This window comes from Schistocerca gregaria, chromosome X (genome assembly GCF_023897955.1).
Source record: "Schistocerca gregaria isolate iqSchGreg1 chromosome X, iqSchGreg1.2, whole genome shotgun sequence".
In the NCBI taxonomy this organism is placed as follows: domain Eukaryota; kingdom Metazoa; phylum Arthropoda; class Insecta; order Orthoptera; family Acrididae; genus Schistocerca; species Schistocerca gregaria.
The window spans coordinates 399,771,122-399,795,299 of record NC_064931.1 but is presented as its reverse complement, the minus strand read 5'-3'; the positions used below and the strand labels follow the sequence as shown (position 1 = coordinate 399,795,299).

Below are 24,178 nucleotides of genomic sequence, written 5' to 3'. Positions count from 1 at the left end.
TTTTTAAATTTTCTAACCTACCTGCCCGATTAAGCGATCTGACATTCCACGCTCCGATCCGTAGAAAGCCAGTGTTCTTTCTCCTGATAACGACATCCTCTTGAGTAGTCCCTGCCCGGAGATCCGAATGGGGGACTATTTTACCCAAGAGGACGCCATCATCATTTAATCATACAGTAAAGCTGCATGCCCTCGGATACACACACACACACATATATACATAACAAAGATGACGTGACTTACCAAACAAAAACGCTGGCAGGTCGATAGACACACAAACGAACACACAAAATTCAAGCTTTCGCAACCAACGGTTGCCTCATCAGGAAAGAGGGAAAGACTAAAGTATGTTGGTTTTACTTAATTGCATTGCACAGTGTAGAAATGACAGCATCACGGGATGGATGACATAGTGATTGATTCCAATTTCATACTTTCAGACAGATATTCAGCAAACAGAGAGAAGCTCTACTCTATATTTATCTGCAGTGGAATAGAGGAAATGATATTAATGATTAAGTTTACAATTTTTTGTTCAGAATGCCTTCTGAAAAATGACCCACACATTTTTCATAACTTGATGTTCACAAAATATAAATTGTCAAAACTGAACTAGTTCATTTTCTGCATCACAGCATCTGTTACATAACTGTGAAAGTAAATCCTTTCCCAAAGATTTTGAAAGATGATTATCAAACTGTCACAAAATGAGGATTAGTTCCACTCGGGCTGCCATTAAGACTACTTGTACCGTCTGTCAAGCACATGTTGACAGACACTGGAGGGATATTTAGTTACCACAGGAAGACTACCAGTGGAGACTTTAAGCACAGAAAAGGGTTGTCAGGACTAAAGAGTAGTAAATTGCGACTGTGCAGAAAAAGCCCAGCTCAACTGACTTTGGGTATAACACCGAAAAATGGAATTATACAATATAAACCTCCTTCCCTGCTGGACGTTTATATAGTATCAAATATGGGCCCTGAAAAGAATGTCACTAACCATGTGTATTCATTTGTTCATCTTCAGCACCCACAGGATACTTACTTTAACAAGAACACTGTACTACACTGTCACTTCCCAATTGTCATCCTAGTGAGAGTGACACTCCGTGTGCCACAAAATAAAACACAGAAGTTACTTCTCTGATCTGCAGTTTCACTTCTTACAAGTTTACTGACTGGCCTTTTACAGCTTCAAAGTTCGTGTATTTTTCAGTCTCCTGAATTTTTATGCTTCTCTCTTCAGTATTTTATAACAAGTAATTTCACTACTATTTGAATGCTTTCCATCACTGCTTGCAATTCAACAATTTCACTTTTACTGTATAACTATAAGAAACAACTGTAAATGCCTGTGTGGAAATCTATTTTGTTGTTTGGGCTGCACACCTCGATGGACTTCAAGCAGTGAACTGTGGCAAGATTTCATAACATAACTGATGTCTGAACAAAAATTTAGTTTCTGTTAGTTTCTGCCCCAGCCTGCACAACTGTCAAAATAAATATTGATTTTTAACCTTTTGCCTGCTAACTTACTTTGAGTTACCCTCATAACATACAACAACCACTGACTTCTGATATTCTTTCCCATATTTACCAAATGGAACCACTATCATCATATGGAAGGTAGTGTATTACTATGGTTTGTTCAAAATTGTTGGGAAATTTAAAGAAAGATGGTTGATGTTAGGAACAGAGGAAGTGATATTTTCATATCAAATGGCATAAAGAGTTACTTTTCAATATATTTTATTAAATGAAATTAGTGAATTTTTTTATAAACTATCAGTCAACAAATTATATAGACAATTTACGAATTATTTGCTATACTGGAATATGAAAATATACCATCATCATTGGCAATTTCTTATATGGCACATGAAACTTGAATTAAAGCGCACAGAAGCATAAAAACATTATGCAAAGGAACAAGTTATTCAAAGACTATTGAATAATACAGCTCATTTACTTTCTGGAGCATTGCTATGTATGATTTTATAAAAATATCTATTGAAATACAAATTACAGTATATCTAATGGAAGACTGACAATCACTGCCATTAAAATGTTCCCAAATCAATGGTCCCAATTAGTAGTTGCACGGCATCGCCTTTAAACCGAGAGCAGACTATTTCCAAATGCTACATATCATTGCACATTGAGATTTCTCATCTTTTTATCTGCAACTTTCAGATTGATGAAGTTCTGCAGCTTCTTCACTCTAAGACGTGACCACACAATGTAGTCACACAAACCGTGAATTTGAGCTGCGGCCAAGGCAGCAGCTTCAGGATACACCACAGTTGTGCACCCTAAGCCTGTAAGAGATAAACAACAAACAATTGTTTACAATAGATATATCAGTATGTAAAACTAAAAAAAAAATCACACGTTTTAAAAGGCTTTACAGAAAATAATGATGCATAATGTGGATTAGAAACAATTCTTTTGTGCTGTAATTTTTTAACACAATGTTCTGCAAACAGGATGTGTCTGAAGAATAGTATTACGATGCAGTCAACGGAAAGGGTTGTCTTAAGTTTTATTGGAACATTTAGGTTCTGTCGTTGATAAGGCATAACAATATTTCTAACTGTATTAAATAACAATTGCAAGGCATGTGTCATGATGCTCCATCCAAGTATTAGGAAATGACAACAGTCGGCACAGAAATGGGTTGCTCAGTGTATATGATTGGGCCTGTTCTGTGGATAAATTTCACATGTGAAACAGGAATAAATGAGTAACAGAATGCATGTTTAGCACTGACCTACGAAAGAGCCATCAAGAGGAAACTTAGTACCTGTTACTAAGCTGTTGGCTCAGAATAATGCTATTCTGTGTGTGTTACTGCTCTGTATGTGAGTGATTACACATCATATTAGTAAAATAAATGCACAATGAGTGTCCACAACAGTAATGATCTTTACATACTACTTAAGTCCAAATCAATTACAGATTTTTTATTATAATATTACATGTTCTATGTCTTGTCAGCTTTGGACACCATAATTATTAACTACAGTAATATAAAAAATGACACATGCATTGCCAGCTAATGCAAGTGCTACCTCACCAACCAAAATTAGAATTTCCACGAAAGTTCAGTGACATATATAGCAAATCAACTACCACAGCAAGACTGCCAATCTGGCTCTAAAGTATACACACGTTAAAGTGTCATTCAAGAAGCAGTGTTAGTGGGATATGTGGTTACGGTTTTTTTTCCCCCTTCTTCTATCCATACATATATAAAAAACCAACATAGTAAGTGTTAAAGACTACAGAAACTGCCAGTTAAATCATGAAGTATTATTTTATAAGAGTACAGTGCTTCAGTAAGTACAATACCTCAATAATGACATGAATATTCCAAATAACAGCAACAAGTACATATGGATGTTTCAGTCAAAGAAATAACTACCTCCAATTTTGCTATTTTTCAGTTATGTTGATATACAGATCTATCAGGCAAAAAACAGAAAATATGCTTAAATGAGTGTTGCGCCACTATCTGTTAACAGATTTGTGTACTTCCAGGAAGTGAAATGCCTTTGTTCAGCAACACAGTGGGCCATGTCCACCAACTGTTGAATGGGGAAGACTGTGATGCAAAGTTTCAAGTTTACAACGATTCAGGGACTGATGTGGAAGTAAGCAAGCACAAGCAAGTAAGTAAAGAAACAACAGTCCACACACATTTGTGTATCTCATGTTTCAAGTTAACATTTATGTGTACTGGTATATGAGGGTTGCTTAAGCACGTAGTTTCATATTCAGATAATTGATATTTAGAATTTTGCAGGGAAAGATAGCATTGGAAATGTAAAGAATGAATCTTTTTCAGGAATTCTTTCACATATTCCAACAGTTGTTGGAAACAGAACAGGAATGTAAGAACTGCCACTGCCGAATGTTATCTTGTTAGTACAGGGAACGAGCAAGCAAGTGACAATTTTGCTGTCACTGAAAAAGCACACCACCAGCATGATAATTAAGTACCTGAACACTGGATGGAATTTGTATAAAAATGTAATTTCAGGTGGTGTGAATGCAGATAAATGACAGTGTCATACACTGAATGGGTCAAAGTCTTTACTGTTAACTGAAAGTATGATACCAATGCGCAAGAAGTAAAATGGCTGTAATTTAAGGGGCTTCTAATAATAGTTTATTAATCATCTGTACTAGAGTTTTAGATCTTTATTTCTGCTACACACCTTTGTGCAAAAGCTCCAGAATACAAATCATAAATAACAATCTCAAAACCAGACTTTTATTCACAATATGTTTGTTCCATTCCAATACTAGTGAAATTCAAAACTCTATAGGTGACACTGAAGACAGGAAAGGAGTCGCCTTCAATAGACAACTGACAACAGGGAACATTAAGATTTCTGGGGCCAACCAAATGTGCAGCTTCATTCAATGAGAGCAGTGAGGCTCGCACAGCCAAATTAGGTTATAACAATGTGCTGGCCACAGTACCCTCCTACGGCAGGGCCCCAGTACCGACCCCTGACAGGGTAAGAGTCTTTGCCTGCAGATTCCTTTCAGGTCACTGACATGCTACTCCACAACTTCATGGAATGTAGGCTGAGCACAACCACTGCTAGGCAGCACCAGGAAGGAGAGAGTGAATGTAAAACTCTTGCTAATAAATTACTTAACTGAATGGTGTCTCATTAACGCCCCAACACTCCACAGGACTCCACTATCACACTGTCCTACACTTATGTAGGAGGCTTCATCTAGAGGGCTCGCACAAATTTCGCATCTGCAAGTGGTCTCCTGATTCCCTGGTGCCTACATTTCTTTCAATGAAGTTTATTGAAGTGGACATAGTTACTTTTTCTCAAAATCTCAGTTACTATAAATAAGAGTACGAACAAACCACTGCAATGCAAATATGTCTGTAACTAATTTCCCAATGTTAATTGTGTATATTTTCATGTGTGCTATTTGTATTATTTGCAGTAAAGAAAGGAAAGCCTGTAAGTATGCTTTTCTCCAAAATAAGAATTAGTATATGGCACACCGAAGTGTCCATCTAAGGACTACATAAATATAAAATCTTTTTCATTAGAGATAGTCTTTTTGCATCCATTTATTTTCCACTTGAAAAAGAGAGAGACCTATGCCACATGTCATTCACATTAATTAATTACTTTTTCATCCAAAGAAAGAATTTTGCATAATACTACTGTATCTGGAAAACAGGTTGTTAAGCATGTCTTCACACCAGCTGTTCTCTCTCTTCTCAATACTTGAACGGAATATCATGACAGATGCCTTATAGTTGTCCTGCAATGCTATTTGAATATTTTGGTTCCAAATGGTTATGGATTCAACACTTGATACTTGTTCAGTGAAATAAAGAAATATTCAGTGTACCTATACTTTGCCACCACCCACATCACAATGTATTTCTTACAAGAATGAAACTTTAAACTGCAATGAAGATTACATTTTAGCATCAATCAATGCATAATTTACAAAGTCTTGCATGCTTATTACACCTCTCCTACTAACTGGTCTCATTCTCCCGTGGGTCTCATAGCAGTTTCCATTCTATGTATCCTTTATTACCCTTTCGTATTTATCACACACACAATCCAGCACTTCAAATGTAAAAGCTCATCAATCTAATAAAAAAATTATCACCACAAAGTAGAAGTTCCATATGAATGACATATTACTCATATTATACAGATTGTGCAAAGCTTATTATCATAAACACAATGTGACACACCTCTAGCTAGAATCACTTACCTGACCATACGTATGTCGAGTGTCATCTTGGGGAAATATGATTCTAAGTTACTTCAATCTGTTGCAATTGGTCGAGAGATGTTGGCAAAGCAGACTGGACCTGATGCCATCACATCATTCTCTCCGCCAATCCAACCTTCCCATTAACTAACATAGCAGCAGGTGAGCTAATGACAGTATCAGAGCGCACTGTGTAATGCATGCAAGAGATGTATGCACATATATTGTTCTACTGGAAGAGCACTTCACCCCAAGCATTCTGGTGTTGAGTGTACCCTGCACTGTTCACTTGTCCCTTTAAAAACAGCGGAGGTGTATGACCATTGTAAGCTATAGCTCAACATAATGCATGTGACTTCCACCAAACAGTTCCTGCTACTCATGGTGATCACTCACAAACCAACACTGACTCCTAAATTGTGCAGCAGTCACTGTGCTATCAGCTACGGCTTCTCATCTTATGTAGCAGTACGAGTTTGAACTGGTATGCTGCAGCCATCATCATGAACCAAGATGAGCGTGTGGCTAACTGGACCACCGACAGCAGCAGTGACACATCTCCCGCAATGGGCAATGCTTTGTGAGGAACAACTGTTATTGAATTCACAATAAGACCTTAATGAAACCCCAACTGCATGAATTCTATTCCCTGACACTCTCCAGGGAGGTAGGGAATGAATGCCTACAATGTTTACTAACTTACACCTTAATGCTCAAAACAAGGCCAGTTTTATTACCCTCCCATGATATTACTGCACTTTGCTTTATGTAGCAGCTATTAGAAACATGCGGTGACATTACAGTAAACAATTACAGTCATAGCTAAGGAAAACACATCACACTGTGATTGTTTAAGACAAATCAGAGATGCTATCAAGTGGTTCAGTGAGTCCTCATGAAACTTCTCAAAAACTCATGATAAGGTGACCACAGTGCTCTCACTCTCAGATCCCATAATATTGGGGTTGACTAAAATCTTGTTAAATTCAGTTTTTATGGGCTCAGTATATTCATGCTCCTGATACAGTTCCTGCTCAATTAACACCACAGCACAATGTTTCGCATCATTGCCTTCACTGCCCTCTTCCAGTGTCCCATGCATGTAGAGCGCCACAGAAAAATATTTTAAGATGATTCTAACAGCCCTGGAGCAGTGGCTGAAGTAGGTAAAAGGTGTCAAACTGTATAGCAATAACAAATGTTTAGTCATTGTAGAGCAGTGCAGAGCGGGCAGTGTCTGTGCTTATAATTTATCAACAAAGTGACAATTTGGAAGCTGCACAACAAGAATTTCAGTACCGCTGTCACATCCTGCCCGGAGATGAAGAGCTTAAAGTATATTCTTATCAAATTCAATTTTATCCATACAATCTTCAGATTGTGCAAGACCCGAATCCTAATGGCTGTGTCCCGTGTCTGCAAATTTGTGAACAATTGTTAGTTAAAGACTGTAACGATATAAACTTAATTCACAATCCTTGTATGCCTCGTGGAACCAATTTTCCTGTATGTAGTTACGTGAATGAGCTGATTTTGTTACTGGGCTAAAAGAAACAATGTTCAGATTAATTAGCATCAATTACACAGTACCTAAGTTACCGTATTGTGTGCCGTGTTGTGGAAATGATAGGTCCCTTCTTTTCTGTCACTGACATCTGAACATTAGAGATTTTTCTCACCAAGATTACATACATTTCCAGAGCCTGATTTTCTGCACATTGAAGTGGATGGTGTTACCTACACATTGAGAGCCATCTGGCAGCAGCAAAACATATGTTCAGGAATATCTTAATTTCAAAGAATGCTAACATTGCCTTGCCACCATAGTCTCCAAATCTTTCAGCCTGCAACTTCTTTTTACTGGGACATTCTTAAAAATATTGCATACCAGATTAAACCAAGAACTTTCTAAGCTGAGCACACTAATTGAGGAGGAAACACCAAATACACCATGTGACACACTGCACTGTGCTATGCAAAACCTATATCAATGACTTACTACAAGAATGTTGCAAAATGGATAGCATCTGTCTGTGTAATGTTTTTTTTATGTACAGAAATAAATTGACAATTTTTTGTTTTGATACTTACCCGATGGTATATTTAATGAAGACCAAATGTCCTGTGCAACATTATCTGCTCTCACAGGTGGGCAATTGATAACTGGGAAAGATGTGTTTCCTGAAAGAACAGGTCCAAGACCATTGCTTCGCCCAGCAACAGCAATGAATACTACTTTCTGGCCACAACCTGCAGTTGTCAAGAAGTACATGTACATTATATATTTGTCCACTACTACAACCTTTTTTATGAAATATTATTTCATCACAATAGAGATACCTTCATAAAATGCAGTTATTTTAAGAGCTTCATCTGTGTTCTTATGTGCGGATGTTACTCTCATTTCACATGGAATACCCATAGCTTTCAAGTTGTCTGCAATAACTGAAGAATGCTTTTCATCTGCTGGAGATCCCATAAGTATAACAACCTGTTTTGGGAAGTAAGAAAAGACATTAGTGAATGAATGTAAGATCAAAATTAAAATGCCTATGTTACAATAAAATGCTGTTTATCATTAGCTTACCAAACACTTTGGAACTGGTATTATAGTTTCTAATTGCTCAGCAATCCAGATGAAATTTCTCTTAACTGTAGCAAGATCCTCATCTGTAACCTTACTCAGATTTCGATACACCTGCTTATCCTTCATCAAGCGTTTGTCTCCTGAGGGCCACAGTCTCCATGAATCACTATCAATTACATCTGATATTAAAATCTGCCCTGCAAAACAGAACAAAAGAAAGCTGCACAAACTTCTCCTCATAATAATAATAAAACAATTACAACAATATGCAAGGTAAATTATTGTTATTTTAGTGCATCGAAATATTACAGGTGGATAAGATGGAAACCTAACTAATAATTGCCACATTTTGCATTTATCATGGTCATATCACAATGTGCACCATATATTCCTCATCACATCTGCCTCTTGGTCCACATTTAAAATACTTAATTTATATCTGAAAAGTGCTAATAATATTAGCTAGTTTCACAATGCTATGTTATCATTATATTCTGTAATATGTTTCTGTAACAGCATCATACAACAATCTACATGTATAGGGCACAGAACTTCATTTTATTTATGTAAATGAGAAATGTTTCTTACCAGAGGAATCAATTCCAAATTCTATTTTCATATCTATGAGAGCACAATCTTTTTCAGCCCATGCTTTTTCTAGAACTTCAAAGACAACAACAGTTGTTTTGCGCATTATATCAACCTCATCCTGGCCAATCACTACACCATTTAAGTTGAAGTTTGCTGATATTATCTGTTCTTCTGACCACTGTGGATCATGATTAGCATCATCCTGCAGAAAACAAAATGACAAATCACAGATCAGTAGAAAGAAGCTCTAAGTAATAATATATGTTATATAAATCAACATTTACGATATACTGAACTCTAATTCGGCATTCAGTAGTCCACTGCCTTATCTATCTCACCCACATCTGGCCTCTCGTCCAACAATCAGAAATGATGTGTACAACAATGAATCATTTACTGCTATAATGGTGTTAATTACAATGTTAAACAATGCTATACATCTCAGAAAAAGGCAAAATTGGAGAAGAATATGTTATTAAGTGGCCAAATGGGGAAAGTGATGAAGAAATAATTGAAAGTGTGCAGAAAAATAATGATAAATGTGAAGAGAAAATAGAAGAGAGAACATGAAGATTTCTCACACTGCTTGTACTGAAGCTGCAGACACCTTCCTGGAGTATATTATGCAACAATCAGATACATGGAGTACTGATGCAACGCTTGCAAAGCAGACGCGTGCTGGCATCACCTGTCCTCATTGCAACAACTAAAAATAGGGGACACGTTTGTGGTGAGCAATCAACAGGACTCTTTATGTACACACTCAAGAACTATGTTTTCTATGAAAATTAATGTATCTTTAGTTTTAATAATGTATAGTGCCTATATATTTAAATTAAATTTGACACACACTCAGTGATCTGGCAGCCATACATGCAAGGAATGGCCAGATTTGCAAGACTCCTGTGTACATCATTTATAAGTACTCAGTCTCATTTTCAACTGAAATTTGAACACTGTCCCAATATATCAATTTATAAGTAAACAACAGCTAACCTTGAAAAAGGTTTCTTGCAGAGGTGGGTTAAAGCGATACCCTTCAGGAACTCCAGGATGCCTCTTCAAAAATGAACCTGTTGCTAATCTTCGTGTTACCCATTCAATTGGCACCATTTCACACTTCTTAGCAATGAATGCCTTTTCACCTGCATGCTTCACAAATGAAGTTTTTAGCCCTGTAAAAATTAAATCAAATTTTACTGACATACACTCACTATGTCTTTACACTCAAACTGCTAAATTTTGCCATTGGTGACTTCACCTTTTCTTGCAGCCTTCCTTAGTGTACTGGACCAATATTTAAACAAACATTATTGCTTAAAGGTATGGAACTTTATACAACAAAACACCACAATTGGCACTTCCATGCAAAAGCTAAGTGATCATATCACCTACCAACTGAATTGAGTAGCTCAAAAACTTTGCAGTTCGTTCTGTTTGATACGGCTGCTTTACCCTCCAAGTCATGAGCTTTTACACCATCTCCTGCTGTGATTCGATCTTTACTTTCAACATAAACCAGATCAGGCGAGTCTTCTAGAGCCCACACTTTCTTAGTCTTTCCTTCAATCACAAGTTTACCCAACTTGTAGTTTCCTGGGAAAAAATAAAGGAAAGAAAAGATGAATCTTCAATAATGAACACAGCAAAATACGTACACAAGGAAGAATACGAGTTAGTAGTGATGACTATCATGTTGAGCCTCTGAAAGCAATGAAATTTAATACGTACATTCGAGTGACTGTATGGATAAAATGCCAACTACTCTATAGGATTAGTTGTTAATCAGTGGTAGAAGTACAAGGAAAGAAGTATACACAAGCTATGATTACAAAATGAGAAAGGAAATCAGCTGTGCCCTCCTCAAAGCAATCATCCCAGCCTGGAGCAATTTAGGGAAATCATGTCAAACCTAAAGCTGGATGGCAGGACAGGGATTTGAACAGTGTCCTTCCAGATGTGAATCCAGTACACTAACCACTAATACTTCGCTAGGTTAGCAATAATTACTATGGACAACTGAATATCTTGAAAGAGTGCAGGGGCTTAATGAGATTACTGGGGAACGACTACTTACTACATTATGATAATGAAAGAAAGAAATTGTACTGACACTGTATTTAAACTATCCTTTGTATCACGGCATTTGAGATTTGAGGTTTTATGTGCTGAGCACATCATGGCTACAACCCCCCTCTCCCCCCCCCCCCCCCCCTTTACCACACATCTTTAATGGTTACAACAAACATGAATAATGAAACTTATTGGAGTAGCCACATATTTGTCATCAGCGTGAAGTGATATTCCCTCATCACTGTATGGATGTCTTACTTGAAGGTATATGAATGTTTACTGTTGTTAGACAGCCCAACGTTCTTTGTGTATTATTTTCCATCACAATTTGCAGATTCCCCTGTCTAGATGTGTGAGAGATATTTCATTCTACCCCGAGTTAAGTGTACTCTTGTGTATCAAACAATTACTACAGCTATGTTATGACACTATTGTTTCTTAATTATATGGAAGTCTAATGACAAATCGTAAGTGAAAGATCACATACTGTAAGCGATACTGTTTCAAAGAAGCCAGAAATAGTCCTTGCTGCACCCCCTCCCCCTTCTAAATCCAGTAACAGTCACTAAACCAACTTTCTTCTGAATTTGCTTTAGGTGTTAACTTTCGTGACCCTTACAGCTAATACAGTGTACAGTCTTCCCTCCTCCTGGGCGTGACCCCCTTTTGTTTTTCCACACAGTCACTCACTGTATTTTTGATGGTAGTCACAAGTATATATTGGTTTGTGTGTTTCTACTACAATCCAATATTTGCTGCATTCGTTGTGCTACCACCCCTATAACCTAGGTAGGTTAAATCACTTTCTGCAAATAAAAAAAGGAAAGAAAGCAAGTGCAAAATTTTTTAAATATATGTTCGATGCTTTTTGAGGTATAGATGACTTGACCCGGCGCCTAGTCAAATGACACAGAAAACTTATCTAACATCAGACCTGATTTGTTAATGGGATTATTATTGTCTACAGATCACTACCTACAGGCAAAGTACCTGTGGCAAACTATCACATTAGGTCAGGTCTAACCAATTAGCTTTCTGAACACTTGACTGATCACTAATGCATCCAATGCTACACTAACAGCATTTTAATTTATAATTATGCTGGTCTTCAAATTTGCCATAATATTTTTTATCACACCACAGCTAAAACCAGCTAAGAACATGCACAGCCACACTAAGCGCCTATCTTACTGAGGTTGGTATTTTGGAAGTAATAAGGCATGCATGCAAAAAGTTTATCTGAAAGCTGTAATCAGACAGCAACAACAAGATCTAATTATTGAAACATTGATGTTCATAGAGCGGAGTATTTGTTATTCGTTCTTCTGCTCTCCAATTTGTATAGTTTAAAAATGGTACAAAATGTTTCAAGAAACAAGTTCTCTTTGGCTGAGAACTAGAGTTTACTACTACTACTACTACTACTACTACTACTACAACAAGAATAGTCAGTATAAAATACCCTATATTTTAGAGGGGTCACTGTCCCCGAAAATAGCTTTATTTCTGGCCACATATGACGATATCACAATCTTACAGTGCTGCACACATTAAAAACAAAATGCACATTTGAAAAGTAAATCTTGAAGAATGTAAAATGATTTCTTTTATAGCCAAACAAACTTTCACTGCCCGTTTGAAAACATGAAAATAAAAGAAACCGAGCAGTGAATTAAAATAATTCTTACAGCTGTGTCACATGTTCCGTTTGCCTTACTCTGCGCCTTACAAGCTGCCGTTGTCGACGCACTCACAGTCTTTCTAATTAAGACCCTAAATGTAGATATTTTTAACGGACTAGTTTAAAGTAAACTGTATCAATCCTCTGGTGATAAGAAATTTGACCCCAGTACACGCAAGTTTCTCCGTACGATAATTAGTATAAAGGACAACAGCGATTAATAATGCGACAAAATTTGCGTCTAATTTAAAGAATAGTATTTTGAATACTTCAGTACATGTTACTCTGTTTATAAACATGCAGCTGTAATGGCGAACATGTGTTCTGTAACCTTAAGTGCGCGGAATAGTTTAGCTTTACCTTCTCCAGCCATTGCTGTAATAGTATTTCAGCCCACAGCCTCAGACACCGTCCGCACACCAAACTAACCGGGAATGGCAGCAAATCTTCAGCAGCTGCTGTACTCGTTTGGCGCTCAAAGTTTCCTCCCCCACCAGAAGCCAGTCACGTGGTACCGATACTCCAACTAATAGTAGCCGGGTCTCAGGATGCAGTGAGTTCTTTGCAACGCACGTGGTGTGTTTGTTTCGTCTCGTGAATTTCCGAGGAACCGCGCGTGTTAAAGGTAAGAAACTTTCATTTCCGAAAGTACTTCAATTTTTAAACATTGTCACCTGGTAAAGACGTCGTTAACGTATAGAAAAACCACACAACAGCTTCACCAATCACTGAAAGTTGACGTCGGAGCTGTGTTTATACTGTGAAGTGAGACCGCTAGCCGGCGTCAACCACCTGTTCCGAGTGAAATAAAGAGCTTGTTGCTCACTGCAAATTGCAGATTTTGCTGAACTATAATCATGCAATGGAAAAAACTTGCGTTAAGGGATCCGCATGGATTCCGTTATGTTGTTATTTGCTGTTCTTACAAAAAAAAAAAAAAAAAAAAAAAAAAAAAAAAAAAGCTTAAAGTTTTGTCTTTCAGTTTTTCCTAGGAAAAAAATAGGAACATGAGTAGTCTTGTAAACTATGCCCAATAAATTAGAGTTGGGTGTTCGCTAAAAAAATCGTGAAAGGTTTTCAAAATATTAAAACTGTGCAAAATCTCCTGGGCTTCTTTCACAGCGAGTTCTCAGAATTTTAACAGATTGAATTGTAAACCCATTTATGTTCATCGTTACGAAAATGGAGAAATTGCTACAGCGGTCACATCTTTTCTTTCCTTTTTTCCTGTGGCATAATGTAAAAACATCTCGTACTTATATAATTTTGTAGCCGGCTTGAATGGCTGAGACTGATCAGTTTGCAGTGGACAATGAATGGAGAAGAAAGGGACATTGACCACTGCAAAACTGTATCATTCCAATCAATACTCAGATATCAAATTTAACTTTCGCTTCAACTAAGCTTAAAGCCTAATCCGCATAGAAACTGAAGCGTCATTGGAGGGAAAAAAATACATTGCACACGGATGAAAACAACCGTTTAAATGGGCTGAAAACTCAAAGTCCTGTTCTTTTAATGGATTCACGAAGAAGTCCGTAAACAGTATTCTTGGGAGGTATTTGCAACTTGGGACGTTGGACTCTGAAGTTAACAATGTCGTCACCCGCGCGAATGATTTTCGTTTTCTGTATACCGTGGAATGACACTTTCCAGCGTAGCTGACATTATGATAAAACACTTGCCTTTAGTTTTGCAGAAGAAAGCGCTGCTGACAGCGGCAGAGTATTCGAAATCGGCGAATATATTAATGGTCTGAACACACAAGATTTTTATTTTTTTCAGTAAGTTTGTTGTTTGTGTTGTTTCATTAATTACTGAGTTCTGGGCGTCTATATGGATTCTCGAAATCCACAAATGTTTGGTGATAACACAAGAATGATTCTTATAAAAATGACTTAGAGGACGTGACAAGGAAATTGATGCGAAAAACACTTCCGTTGGAGCTAGGACGCTGCTTATGTGTATGTCATGGTGAACTTTATAGTGTCCCAAATGGAAACTACACGTTAGATCACAATCGATGGACCAGACTTTGTTATTAATTTACTGCGCGACAGCCGCAATGGAAAGACGTAATTCGTTGCTTTTAGAAGTCTTGTGTGTATAACGGTTGATGTAAACTTAGTAGCATTTTTCTGATAGTAGGCCTATACTTCACATGTTTTGTAAAGGATGAAAAGACAGTTTAGTGCCGCAGCGAGTCATCAAACAATTTTCGGTGCCTACTGTAATTTCACTTTAGGAAGTAACCACCGGTATTAGGGAAACTTTTGGTACTTGTCCCAGATACTTAGCAGGCTGGACGCTAATAGTATTTCTTTAATCTTATCATTATACAAAATTTAATGGACATTACAGTACCCCGATCTTTTGTCTTAGGTGCGCTTAGATTCAGCTGGCACGTTACATCGGATGCGATAAACATAATTATTTATTGCTTGTCTCCAAACACCAGTATTAGTTCTTCATAGTTCGTAGTTAATCGTTGTTCTTTGCCACAATCAATCACTAGATAAGTAATGCTTTATAATTTCTTTAGAATAGTGAGAACGCTCTGTGAAAGCGGGCTAATTCATGTTTTCCTTACTTTGTTTTCAGTGCCCGTCGGCTACACAGTTCTAAAGCTTGAATTGGGTGTCATTGACGTAATGAAGTCGCTATGCGAGTGCACTGTAAATAGGCATGCTTAAGCGGTGGAAAAGTAAACAAAAAAAGGTGAACAGATTGGCGAAAAAAGCAACATTGCAACATTTACCGGCGATCTTTATCTCGAAAATTATCGATCTGATGGGGTCAATATTCTAATTGTTTCTTTTATAGCGGTGATATGTGTACACCGTAAATGTGCTTGAATTCTGGAGGAATTGTAAGCTGCCCTGCTCGGTGCGTGATTGTATCTTACGAAACATTTAGGTGATGTGAATGTTGGCAACTGGTTTGTAATGCAGAGAAGCACAGCCTACGGGCCCTCAAATAAAAATATAGAAAAAATGCATTTGTTTTAGTATTGTGGTGCAGCACCTCTTAAACCGTAGGAGACGTTGGCGTAATTATTTTGTATGTGCTTATTTGGCTGAATTAAGCCAGCATTCACCTTGCAAACACCGCACTTCCCCCGCCTCAAGCTCCCAGTGGCTTCCCGACTAACGCGTGGCACTTCTGATGACAAAATCGCAATTATTTTTAAAAGAATTGCGAACGAAAGTTTGACGGTTTGAAGTGAGTTCGATTTCGTGGAAAAGAGTTATTCCAAATGTCATTTCATCGAGACCAGGAACCACGAAATTTTTACGCCCTTTCCCTCTTAATTAAAAAGTTTCTGTGTTAAGGCCAGCGCCACAGGTTCAGCCTAGGGATCTGTTGTGGTCATCAGTCTGAAGACTGGTTTGATGCAGTTCTCCGTGATACCTTGTGCAAGCATCCACTTGTACCTGTTTACTGAATTCATCCTTCCATTACCACTGACAATTCCTTGATGCCCCTGGATGTGTCCTGTCAAACGTTCCGCTCTTTCAGTCAAATTATGCCACAATTTTTTCTCTCCAGTTCTGTTCCGTACATTCTTATTAGTCAAACGATCTAGCCACCTAATTTTTAGCATTATTCTATGCACCACACTTCAAAAGCTTCTATTCTTTGCTTGTCTTAATTGCCTCATCCACGTTTCACGTCGAGACAAACACTTTCAGAAAATTCTTCCAGGGATGTGTACAAGCTGTCCCAGGAGGAGTAGCCAATCTTCAGAGATACAACAGGAACGATTGTTCGAAGGAAAAAGTCTGGTAAACGTGGGTTCTAAAATGCATAGCGGAAGAGCTTTGAGCACTTGTTCGTCTTCGTTATTGTGAAACACATCTCTTCTACTGACTAAGTGCTCATAGGTTTTGAGGAATGCATTTAAAACCCATGTTTACTAGACTTCTTTGCCTCGAACCATCGTTCCTGAATATTAGTCATTCCTATTGAGACACCCTGTACATCATAAACACGGCTTCCTTAAAAAACTGTAAGACCTACATCGAGCGAGGTAGTGTATTAGCTAAGGCACTGGGAGGATAGTTATCCAGATTTAGGTTCTCCATAGTTTTCCCTAAATCACTTACAGCGAATACCGGAATAGCACCTTTGAAAATGACAGTTTCCTTCCCCAATCAGAGCTTGTGCTCTGTCTCCAGTGCACTCATCGTCGACGGGGCGTTAAACACTATTCTCTCTTCTCTTTTTTAGGCTTATGTGTTCATTGAAAACGAGAAACAAATAGTTTTCTTCCACTGTAGATTTAATAAATTTTGGATTCTACCATGCCATATCTTAGAACAAAGATGCGTGGGCATATGAAATTAAACGAGCACATCAGTTCATTTGTAGGTGAAATTGCACGCGTCTGTTAAGAGGTAGGATAGTTTGTCTATGGCTCGGGCTGGTCATCAAAGGCTTGCGCGACCTCTGCTGGCGACTGTTTGAAAACCGTACTAGATTGGACTAATAGGATGTACAGGCTAACAGCACTGTCGCAGTGGTAACAGCGGTTCCCGCCGGAGCACCGAAGTTAAGAGCTATCGGGCTTGGCTAGCACTTGGATTGGTGACCTTCCAGGTCTGCCGAGCGCTGTTGGCAAGCAGGGTGCACTCAGCCCTTGCGAGGCCAATATTGAGGAGCCACTAGATTGAGAAGTAGCGTCTCCAGTCACGAAAGCTGACAACGGCCGGGAGAACGGTGTGCTAGTACATGTCCTACCATATCAGCATCCAGTGACGTCTATCGACTGAGAATGACACGACAGTCGGTCAGTACCGTTGGGCCTTCCGAGGTCTGTTCGGGCGCAGTTTAGTTTAGTAGGACGTACAGACTCCACCTTTGTTATAGTGACAGACTGATCTGCAGCGTAGCTCAAACTCTAGGTTCGTCTTTGCCACAATTGGTGACCACTACTTTGACTGGTTCAGCAATTTCTAATCTCTGACAGAACCCATCATGCCATTACTTGCTTCATATTTAATTTGATTTTCGTTATAAATAACTAAAATCACAAGGTAAATTCAGAAAATTTGTATTACAAACCGTAATAAAGAAATCCGCGATAAATAATTAGGTGCAAATTACGTACGTATGCCGTACATCACCTAAAGAAAAATACCTTTCTTTAGGGAGGGGGGAGTCGTAACGTAAGTCCGACAGTGTAAGTGACTGTAGTGTTAGAAATCTTAACTGACTAACGCTCAGAGAACCCCTGTTAGCTGGGGATGAGTGAATGAAGGAAGATAGGTAGTTAGGTAAGGTGTTCTGATTCCTTTTTTAAATTTTTTCCGCCTCAGTTGCATGAGTATATAATCTTTGCTGCGGTGATTACCGGTTTCGGGCTGACACACCCATTGTCAAACTACACACCTTGTTATAATCGTAGCAGGTCACATTATATGGTGCCAAAAGACAAGAATAGCTTGTGCACACAAAGTCAAACTGTGAACAACCAGTACTCTCATTGATAAGTTAAGCTATGTATCTACTGTTGCACCTGAATGACACAACCAAACTGATAAAAAAACTAATTATCACATTTCATCAGTACTGAACAGTTGCTGACCTACCATCCCGAAACAGCATGTCCCGAATCAACTAGGTAATATTTTAATGTCCTGTCGACAAGGAAGTCATTAGTGGCGAAACATACTCGTAAGCTCAGGTAGTACAAAGATGAGAATGGAGAAGGAAATCCCACTCTGTCAGTCACCATGCAGTAGTTTGCAGTTTTCATGTGTAGGATCATATTTAACGTCGGTGGTTCTCTGAAACAGCTTACGAACGACACGGTTCCGTCTAAGTGTCATCACAAAAATTAAAAATAAAGATGTTGCAATACGGTGGAAGGCCTCCAGATAATTGTTTTGGGCAATTACTAGCAGCCGATCCCACACACGAGCGTAAGTAACGCAAAGCGAACACACAGTGACAAAGCCTCTATATACACGATAACACCATCACCGATCAATCACTTGGATCGTACGCAACCGTCAAATATGGCTCCTTTCCGCACCAAAGTGCGACTGTTCCCGAACCGTGAAATATTTGGGTTATCAAATGGCTCTGAGCACTATGGGACTTAACATCTGTGGTCATCAGTCCCCTAGAACTTAGAACTACTTAAACCTAACTAAACTAAGGACATCACACACATCCATGCCCGAGGCAGTATTCGAACCTGCGACCGTAGCAGTCGCGCGGTTCCGGGCTGAGCGCCTAGAACCGCTAGAATTTGGGTTATCCTCCCAGGCACTCTACTGTAGAAATACCGAATAAGATTGTCGAGAACCCAAACGTTGGTGAGAATGATTAGAATAATCCGACAGATTCGCAATTAGTACACTAAGGAAGTCGGATACAGGACTCTCGTCCGACCGATTCTGCTGGATTTTTCACAGTATTAGGCCATTATCAAATATGATGACAAGAAGGTCTAGAAAAGAGCTGATCGATTAGTCACAGGTTTCTTTTTTTGGTTTGAGAGAGCGTCACAAAGTTCAACAAATTGGATTGAGGTACATGCCATACATTGTGCACCACAGAAACGATTCCAAGTGCTCCTTAAATTTCAGAGCGCTGACGTTCCATTTAGAAAGGAAAGCCATCCGTAACCCGAAAGTTGGTTTCAACACCGCTAGTGCATTACTATAGTCCTGTTGGACGTAGTATGGTGTTGCTCTCTTTCGACCCTAGAACCGACGTACCCAACCAGTTATATGGGGACCTACCATTTAATGTGAACCCAACTCGAAGTACAACTTGCCATGTTTTCGCGTTAACAAATCCTTTCGAGAGATTAATGGATCGATAAATGATCCCGGGACATAATGATAATCGGACCCTAAATCATTGGCCCTGTTACCTAGCTCTTGCCAATTATAATATTTTATATATTTCTAAAGTTTATCGCCTCCTTCTTTACCTTCAGCCCTGCCTTTCGATCGACATTTTTAACGTCCTGTTCGAAATGGAATCAAACTGACTTCTCCAAAATATTTCCGTTGTGAACTGAAACTGAGGTCCTCTTCTATAAAGTTCAGTTCTGAAAGGGGGGCACGGTTTTTATTCTCTCCTCCCTCCCCCTGTCACCAAATATAATTTGCAGCCACCCCACTCTTAACGCGCCACAGATGCCTGAGAGCTAAATAACAATAATAAAATAAACAATGTTTAATATCGTGATTAGATGTTGTTTAATAACAGTAAAATGTATGTAAATATAATAATAATAATAATAATTTGTTACATTAGTGATTAACACATCGCTTTCGCGTAAAATCCAAGAAATTGCAATTTAGGAAAACGGTGTGCCTCAGGGTTCCGTCCTGAGCACCGTCCTCTTCGATACCGCCATTAACCCTGTAATGGACTGTCTTCTGCCGGCCGTCACCGGGTCCATTTTTGTCGATGATTTTGCCATCTATAGCAGTTCGCCACGGACTTGTCTCATTGGGCGACGTGTTCAGCGATTTTTCGATCTACTTTACTCATGGAGCATCGACAGTGGCTCTCCTTTTTCCATTGACAAAACCGGTTGTATGAATTTCTGGCGGCGCAATATGTTTCTCCCACCATCCTTACACCTTGGGTCTTTTGCTCTTCCGTTCGCTGAAACTACGAAATTCCTGGGGCTCATGCTCGATAGGACACTCTATTGGTCCTCCCATATGTCTTACCTGGCAACCCGCTGTATGCGGTCCCTCAGTCCTGTGTGTCCTCAATGGTACTTCCTGGGGTGTCGATCGAACCACCCTCCTCCGTTTGTGTCGATCCCTTGTCCGCTCGAAACTAGACTATGGGTGTTTCGTATATGGGTCTTCACTTCCATCCCTCTTACGCCGTCTCAACACTGTCCACCACCGTGGCATCCGTTTGGCCACGGACGCCTTTTAAACTAGCCCCGCTGAGAGTCTGTATGCCGAAGTTGCTGAACTACCACTTACCTACTGCCGTGACATTCTCCTCAGCAGGTATGCATGCCGTTTGTCTGCTGTGCGTGGCCACCCATCCTATGCCTCATTCTTCGATGATTCCTTTGATCGCCAGTATGAGCCCGCCCCTCTTCTCGGTTACCTCCTGGAGTCCGGTTTCGGCTCTTGCTTCGGCTGCTTAACTTCATACTACCTGCAATTTTCCCGGTGGGTGTGAACCCTTCACCACTCTGGCTTCGTGCGGCGGCCCGTGTTCACCCAGGCCTTCATTCGCTTCCTAAGGACACTACTCCAGCCTCGCTCTATCGCCTTCAGTTTCACGTCCCTCGCATGGAACTTCGCGATAGTAGACTGATGGCTCTCGGACTGACAGGGTGTGCCTACGTCATTAGCGCTGACGTTTTCGGTATCAGCTTCGGACACACTGCTCAGTTTTTACAGCAGAGCTCTTCGTCCTGTATCAGGCCACGGAGTACATCCGGCGACACAGGCTTTTCAATTGTTTCTTCTGCTCACACTCTATCAGCTCCCTTCAAAGTCTCTGTGCGCACTACACCGACCATCCCGTAGTGCGACGGGTCCAGGAAAATTGTCACTTGCTCACTCTTGATGGAGCCACTGTGATGTTTCTGTTGGTTCCTGGTCATCTCGGTCTGCCAGGAAATGAGTCCGCTGACGCTGCTGTGAAGGCTGCAGTCCTCGTACCTCAGCCCACTGGTTCCTGTATCCCCCCCGTTCACCGATGATCTCCGTGTTGTCGACTGTCAGAAGGTGGTGTCACTTCGTCATTGGCTCTCCCTTCATGGAAATAAGCTCCATATTATTAAGCCTCTCTCATCTGCTTGGACGACCTCCTCTCTGCCGGGAGGAGTTCATTTTAACTAGGTTGCGTATTGGGCACTGCCTTTTTAGCCATCGCCATTTGTCAAGTGGCGATGCCCCACCACTTTGTGCACATTGCGCCCAAGCTTTAAATGTCCGCCGTTTCCTGACGGAATGCCCAAACTTTAAAACCGTTTGCGTTCCTGCTTGGGTTTGCCGTATGATGATGATGATGATGATGATGATTGGTTTATGGGGCGCTCAACTGCGCGGTTATCAGCGCTCGTACAAAGTCCCACATTTTACACAGTCCACTCTAACCACTGTCAAGAATGATAATGGCGGTGAAATGATGAGAACAACACAAACACCCAGTCCCTGAGCGGAGAAAATCGTCAACCCGGCCGGGAATCGAACCTGGAACCCCGATCCAGAGGCAGCAATGCTATCCACTAGACCACGAGCTACGGACTTTGCCGTTTGAGTTATCGACCGTTTTAACGAACGACGCGCGGGCTGTCGACCGCTTTTTACTTTTTATCCGTCTTAGCAATATGGCGAAGGCGATTTAATTTTTAGTTCTGGACCTTCGTTTCTCTATGGTTTATTTTATGGACCTTTCTTCACGTCCCTGTTTTTAACTGTCTTCTCTTGCGTCGATTGTGAATTACGTGTAGTCGTTTTTTAACTCTTCTGTCTTCGTGTTTTATAGTTTTGACTTGAACGCTATGACGCCAGTTGTTTTTGCCCCCTAAAACAAAACAAAAAAAAAAAAAAAAACAGAAATTGCAATGCACAGATATCTATCATTTGAGAAGTATACATCCGAAAATTAGAGAAGTACATGTGCCACGCACACAAACAACGAGGGCATGCTGAAAAGCAGTCCCTCCGAATTTTTATGTTAAAACTCTTGAAGTATTTTAAATAAAACAAAGGTTGTTAGCATTCTACACTCTTCCTCTTCATGCCTACATACAGGGTGACAATTACTGAGATATATGGAAAAAATAGTCATAAAACTCCACGGTTGGCTGCCGGGCATGATGGAAATTAGTATGCGCTTGCGTGGTTTGGTTTAGCGACGAAGCCCACTTTCATTTGGATGGGCTCGTCAATAAGCAAAATTGACACATTTAGGGGACTGAGAATCCGCATTTGGAGATGTACAAGTCTCTTCACCCTCAACGGGTAACTCTGTGGTGTGCAGTGTCCAGTCACGGAATAATCAGTGCGATATTCCTTGATGGCACGGTGACTACCAAACAGTACGTGAAGGTTTTGGAAGATGATTTCATCCCCGTTATCCAAAGCGACCCTGATTTCGACTAGATGTTCATGCAAGATGGAGCTCGACCCCATCGAAGCAGGAGAGTGATGTCGTGGACGTGCACTTTGGGGATCGCATTCTGTCTCTGGGGTACTCAGAGGCCACAGGTATGAGCCTCGATTGGCCGCCGTATTCTCCGGATCTGAACAAATGCGACTCCTTTTTGTGGGGCTATATTAAAGACAAGGTGTACAGCAATAACCCCAGAACCACTGCTGAGCTGAAAATAGCCATTCAGGAAGTCATCGATGTTCCGACACTTCAGCGGGTCATGCAGAATTTCTGTATTCGTCTGTGTCACATCAGCGCCATTGGTGGCAGGCACAACGAATATGACATAATTTAAATCCGAGTATATGTAGTGACATGTCGAATAAAGTGTGTGCACGCCGTAGTCTGTAATTAATTCAAGTTTTTTTTTCATGTAGTTCAGTAATGGGTACCCTGTATTTGTAGCTCTCTACCGCTAAAGAGCTCCGATTGTATCGTGTAACTACGCTGAAGTGACAAGTCACGGGATAATGATAAGCGCCGGCCGGAGTGGCCGTGAGGCGCTACAGTCTGGAGCCGAGCGACCGCTACGGTCACAGGTTCCAATCCTGCCTCGGGCATGGTTGTGTGTGATGTCCATAGTTTAGTTAGGTTTAATTAGTTCTAAGTTCTAGGCGACTGATGACCTCAGAAGTCGCATAGTGCTCAGAGCCAAGCCATTCATTGTATGCACATAGACAAGTGGCCATAGAATAGCGTACACAAGGTATAAAAGGACAGTCTATTGGAGGAGCTGTCATTTGTACTCAGGTGATTCATCGGGTGATTATGGCCGCACGGCGGGAATTATCAGACTTTGAACGTGGAATGGTAGTTGGAGCTAGATGCATGGTACATTCCATTTCGGTTATTGTAAGGAAGTTCAGTATTCTGAGATCCACAGAGTCAAGAGTATGGCCGGCCGTAGTGGGCGAGCGGTTGTAGGCGCTACAGTCTGGAACCGCGCGATCGCTACAGTCGCAGGTTCGAATCCTGCTTCGGGCATGGATGTGTGTGATGTCCTTAGGTTAGTTAGGTTTAAGTAGTTCTACGTTCTAGGGGACTGATGACCTCATAAGTCCCATAATGCTCAGAGCCATTTGAACTATTTTTTCAAGAGTGTCCCGAGAATACCAAATTTCAGGTATTACCTTTCACTACGGACAACGCAGTGGCCGACGACCTTCACTTAAACGACCGAGAGCGGCGTTTCTGTAAATTTATCAGTGCTAACAGACAAGCAACACTACTTGAAATAATAGCAGAAATCATTGTGGACGTACGACGAACGTATCCGTTGGAACAGTGCGACGAAATTCGGCGTCAGTGGGCTAT

General features: G+C 40.1%; 2 protein-coding genes across 2 annotated transcripts in view; one reads left to right on the top strand and one right to left on the bottom strand.

The window, feature by feature from the left end:
- Window positions 1-1,734: 1,734 nt before the first annotated feature.
- LOC126299365 (bifunctional phosphoribosylaminoimidazole carboxylase/phosphoribosylaminoimidazole succinocarboxamide synthetase) lies at window positions 1,735-13,155 on the bottom strand. Its single transcript, XM_049991229.1, has 8 exons — window positions 13,067-13,155; window positions 10,348-10,548; window positions 9,949-10,127; window positions 8,950-9,154; window positions 8,362-8,558; window positions 8,115-8,265; window positions 7,866-8,024; window positions 1,735-2,320 (listed from the first exon to the last, which is right to left on the bottom strand). Exons 1-8 carry the CDS (start codon window positions 13,077-13,079, stop codon window positions 2,151-2,153), a joined length of 1,275 nt encoding a protein of 424 aa, XP_049847186.1. The 5' UTR covers window positions 13,080-13,155; the 3' UTR covers window positions 1,735-2,150.
- Window positions 13,156-13,242: 87 nt separating this feature from the next.
- LOC126299364 (amidophosphoribosyltransferase-like) overlaps window positions 13,243-24,178 on the top strand; it is a 231,117-nt gene continuing 220,181 nt past the window's right edge. Inside the window, exon 1 of the mRNA XM_049991226.1 lies at window positions 13,243-13,331. The gene's annotated coding sequence lies outside the window, so the exon portion shown is untranslated. The remainder of the gene's footprint in view (window positions 13,332-24,178) is intronic.

Bases quoted from the DNA above. Each gene is read 5' to 3' on its own strand.
- LOC126299365 (XM_049991229.1), bottom strand. The intron at 10,128-10,347 runs GTAGGTGATATG...TAATTTTTACAG, and splicing joins TGAGCTACTCAATTCAGTTG to GGCTAAAAACTTCATTTGTG. The intron at 9,155-9,948 runs GTTAGCTGTTGT...TGTTTTCTGCAG, and splicing joins TGCAAGAAACCTTTTTCAAG to GATGATGCTAATCATGATCC.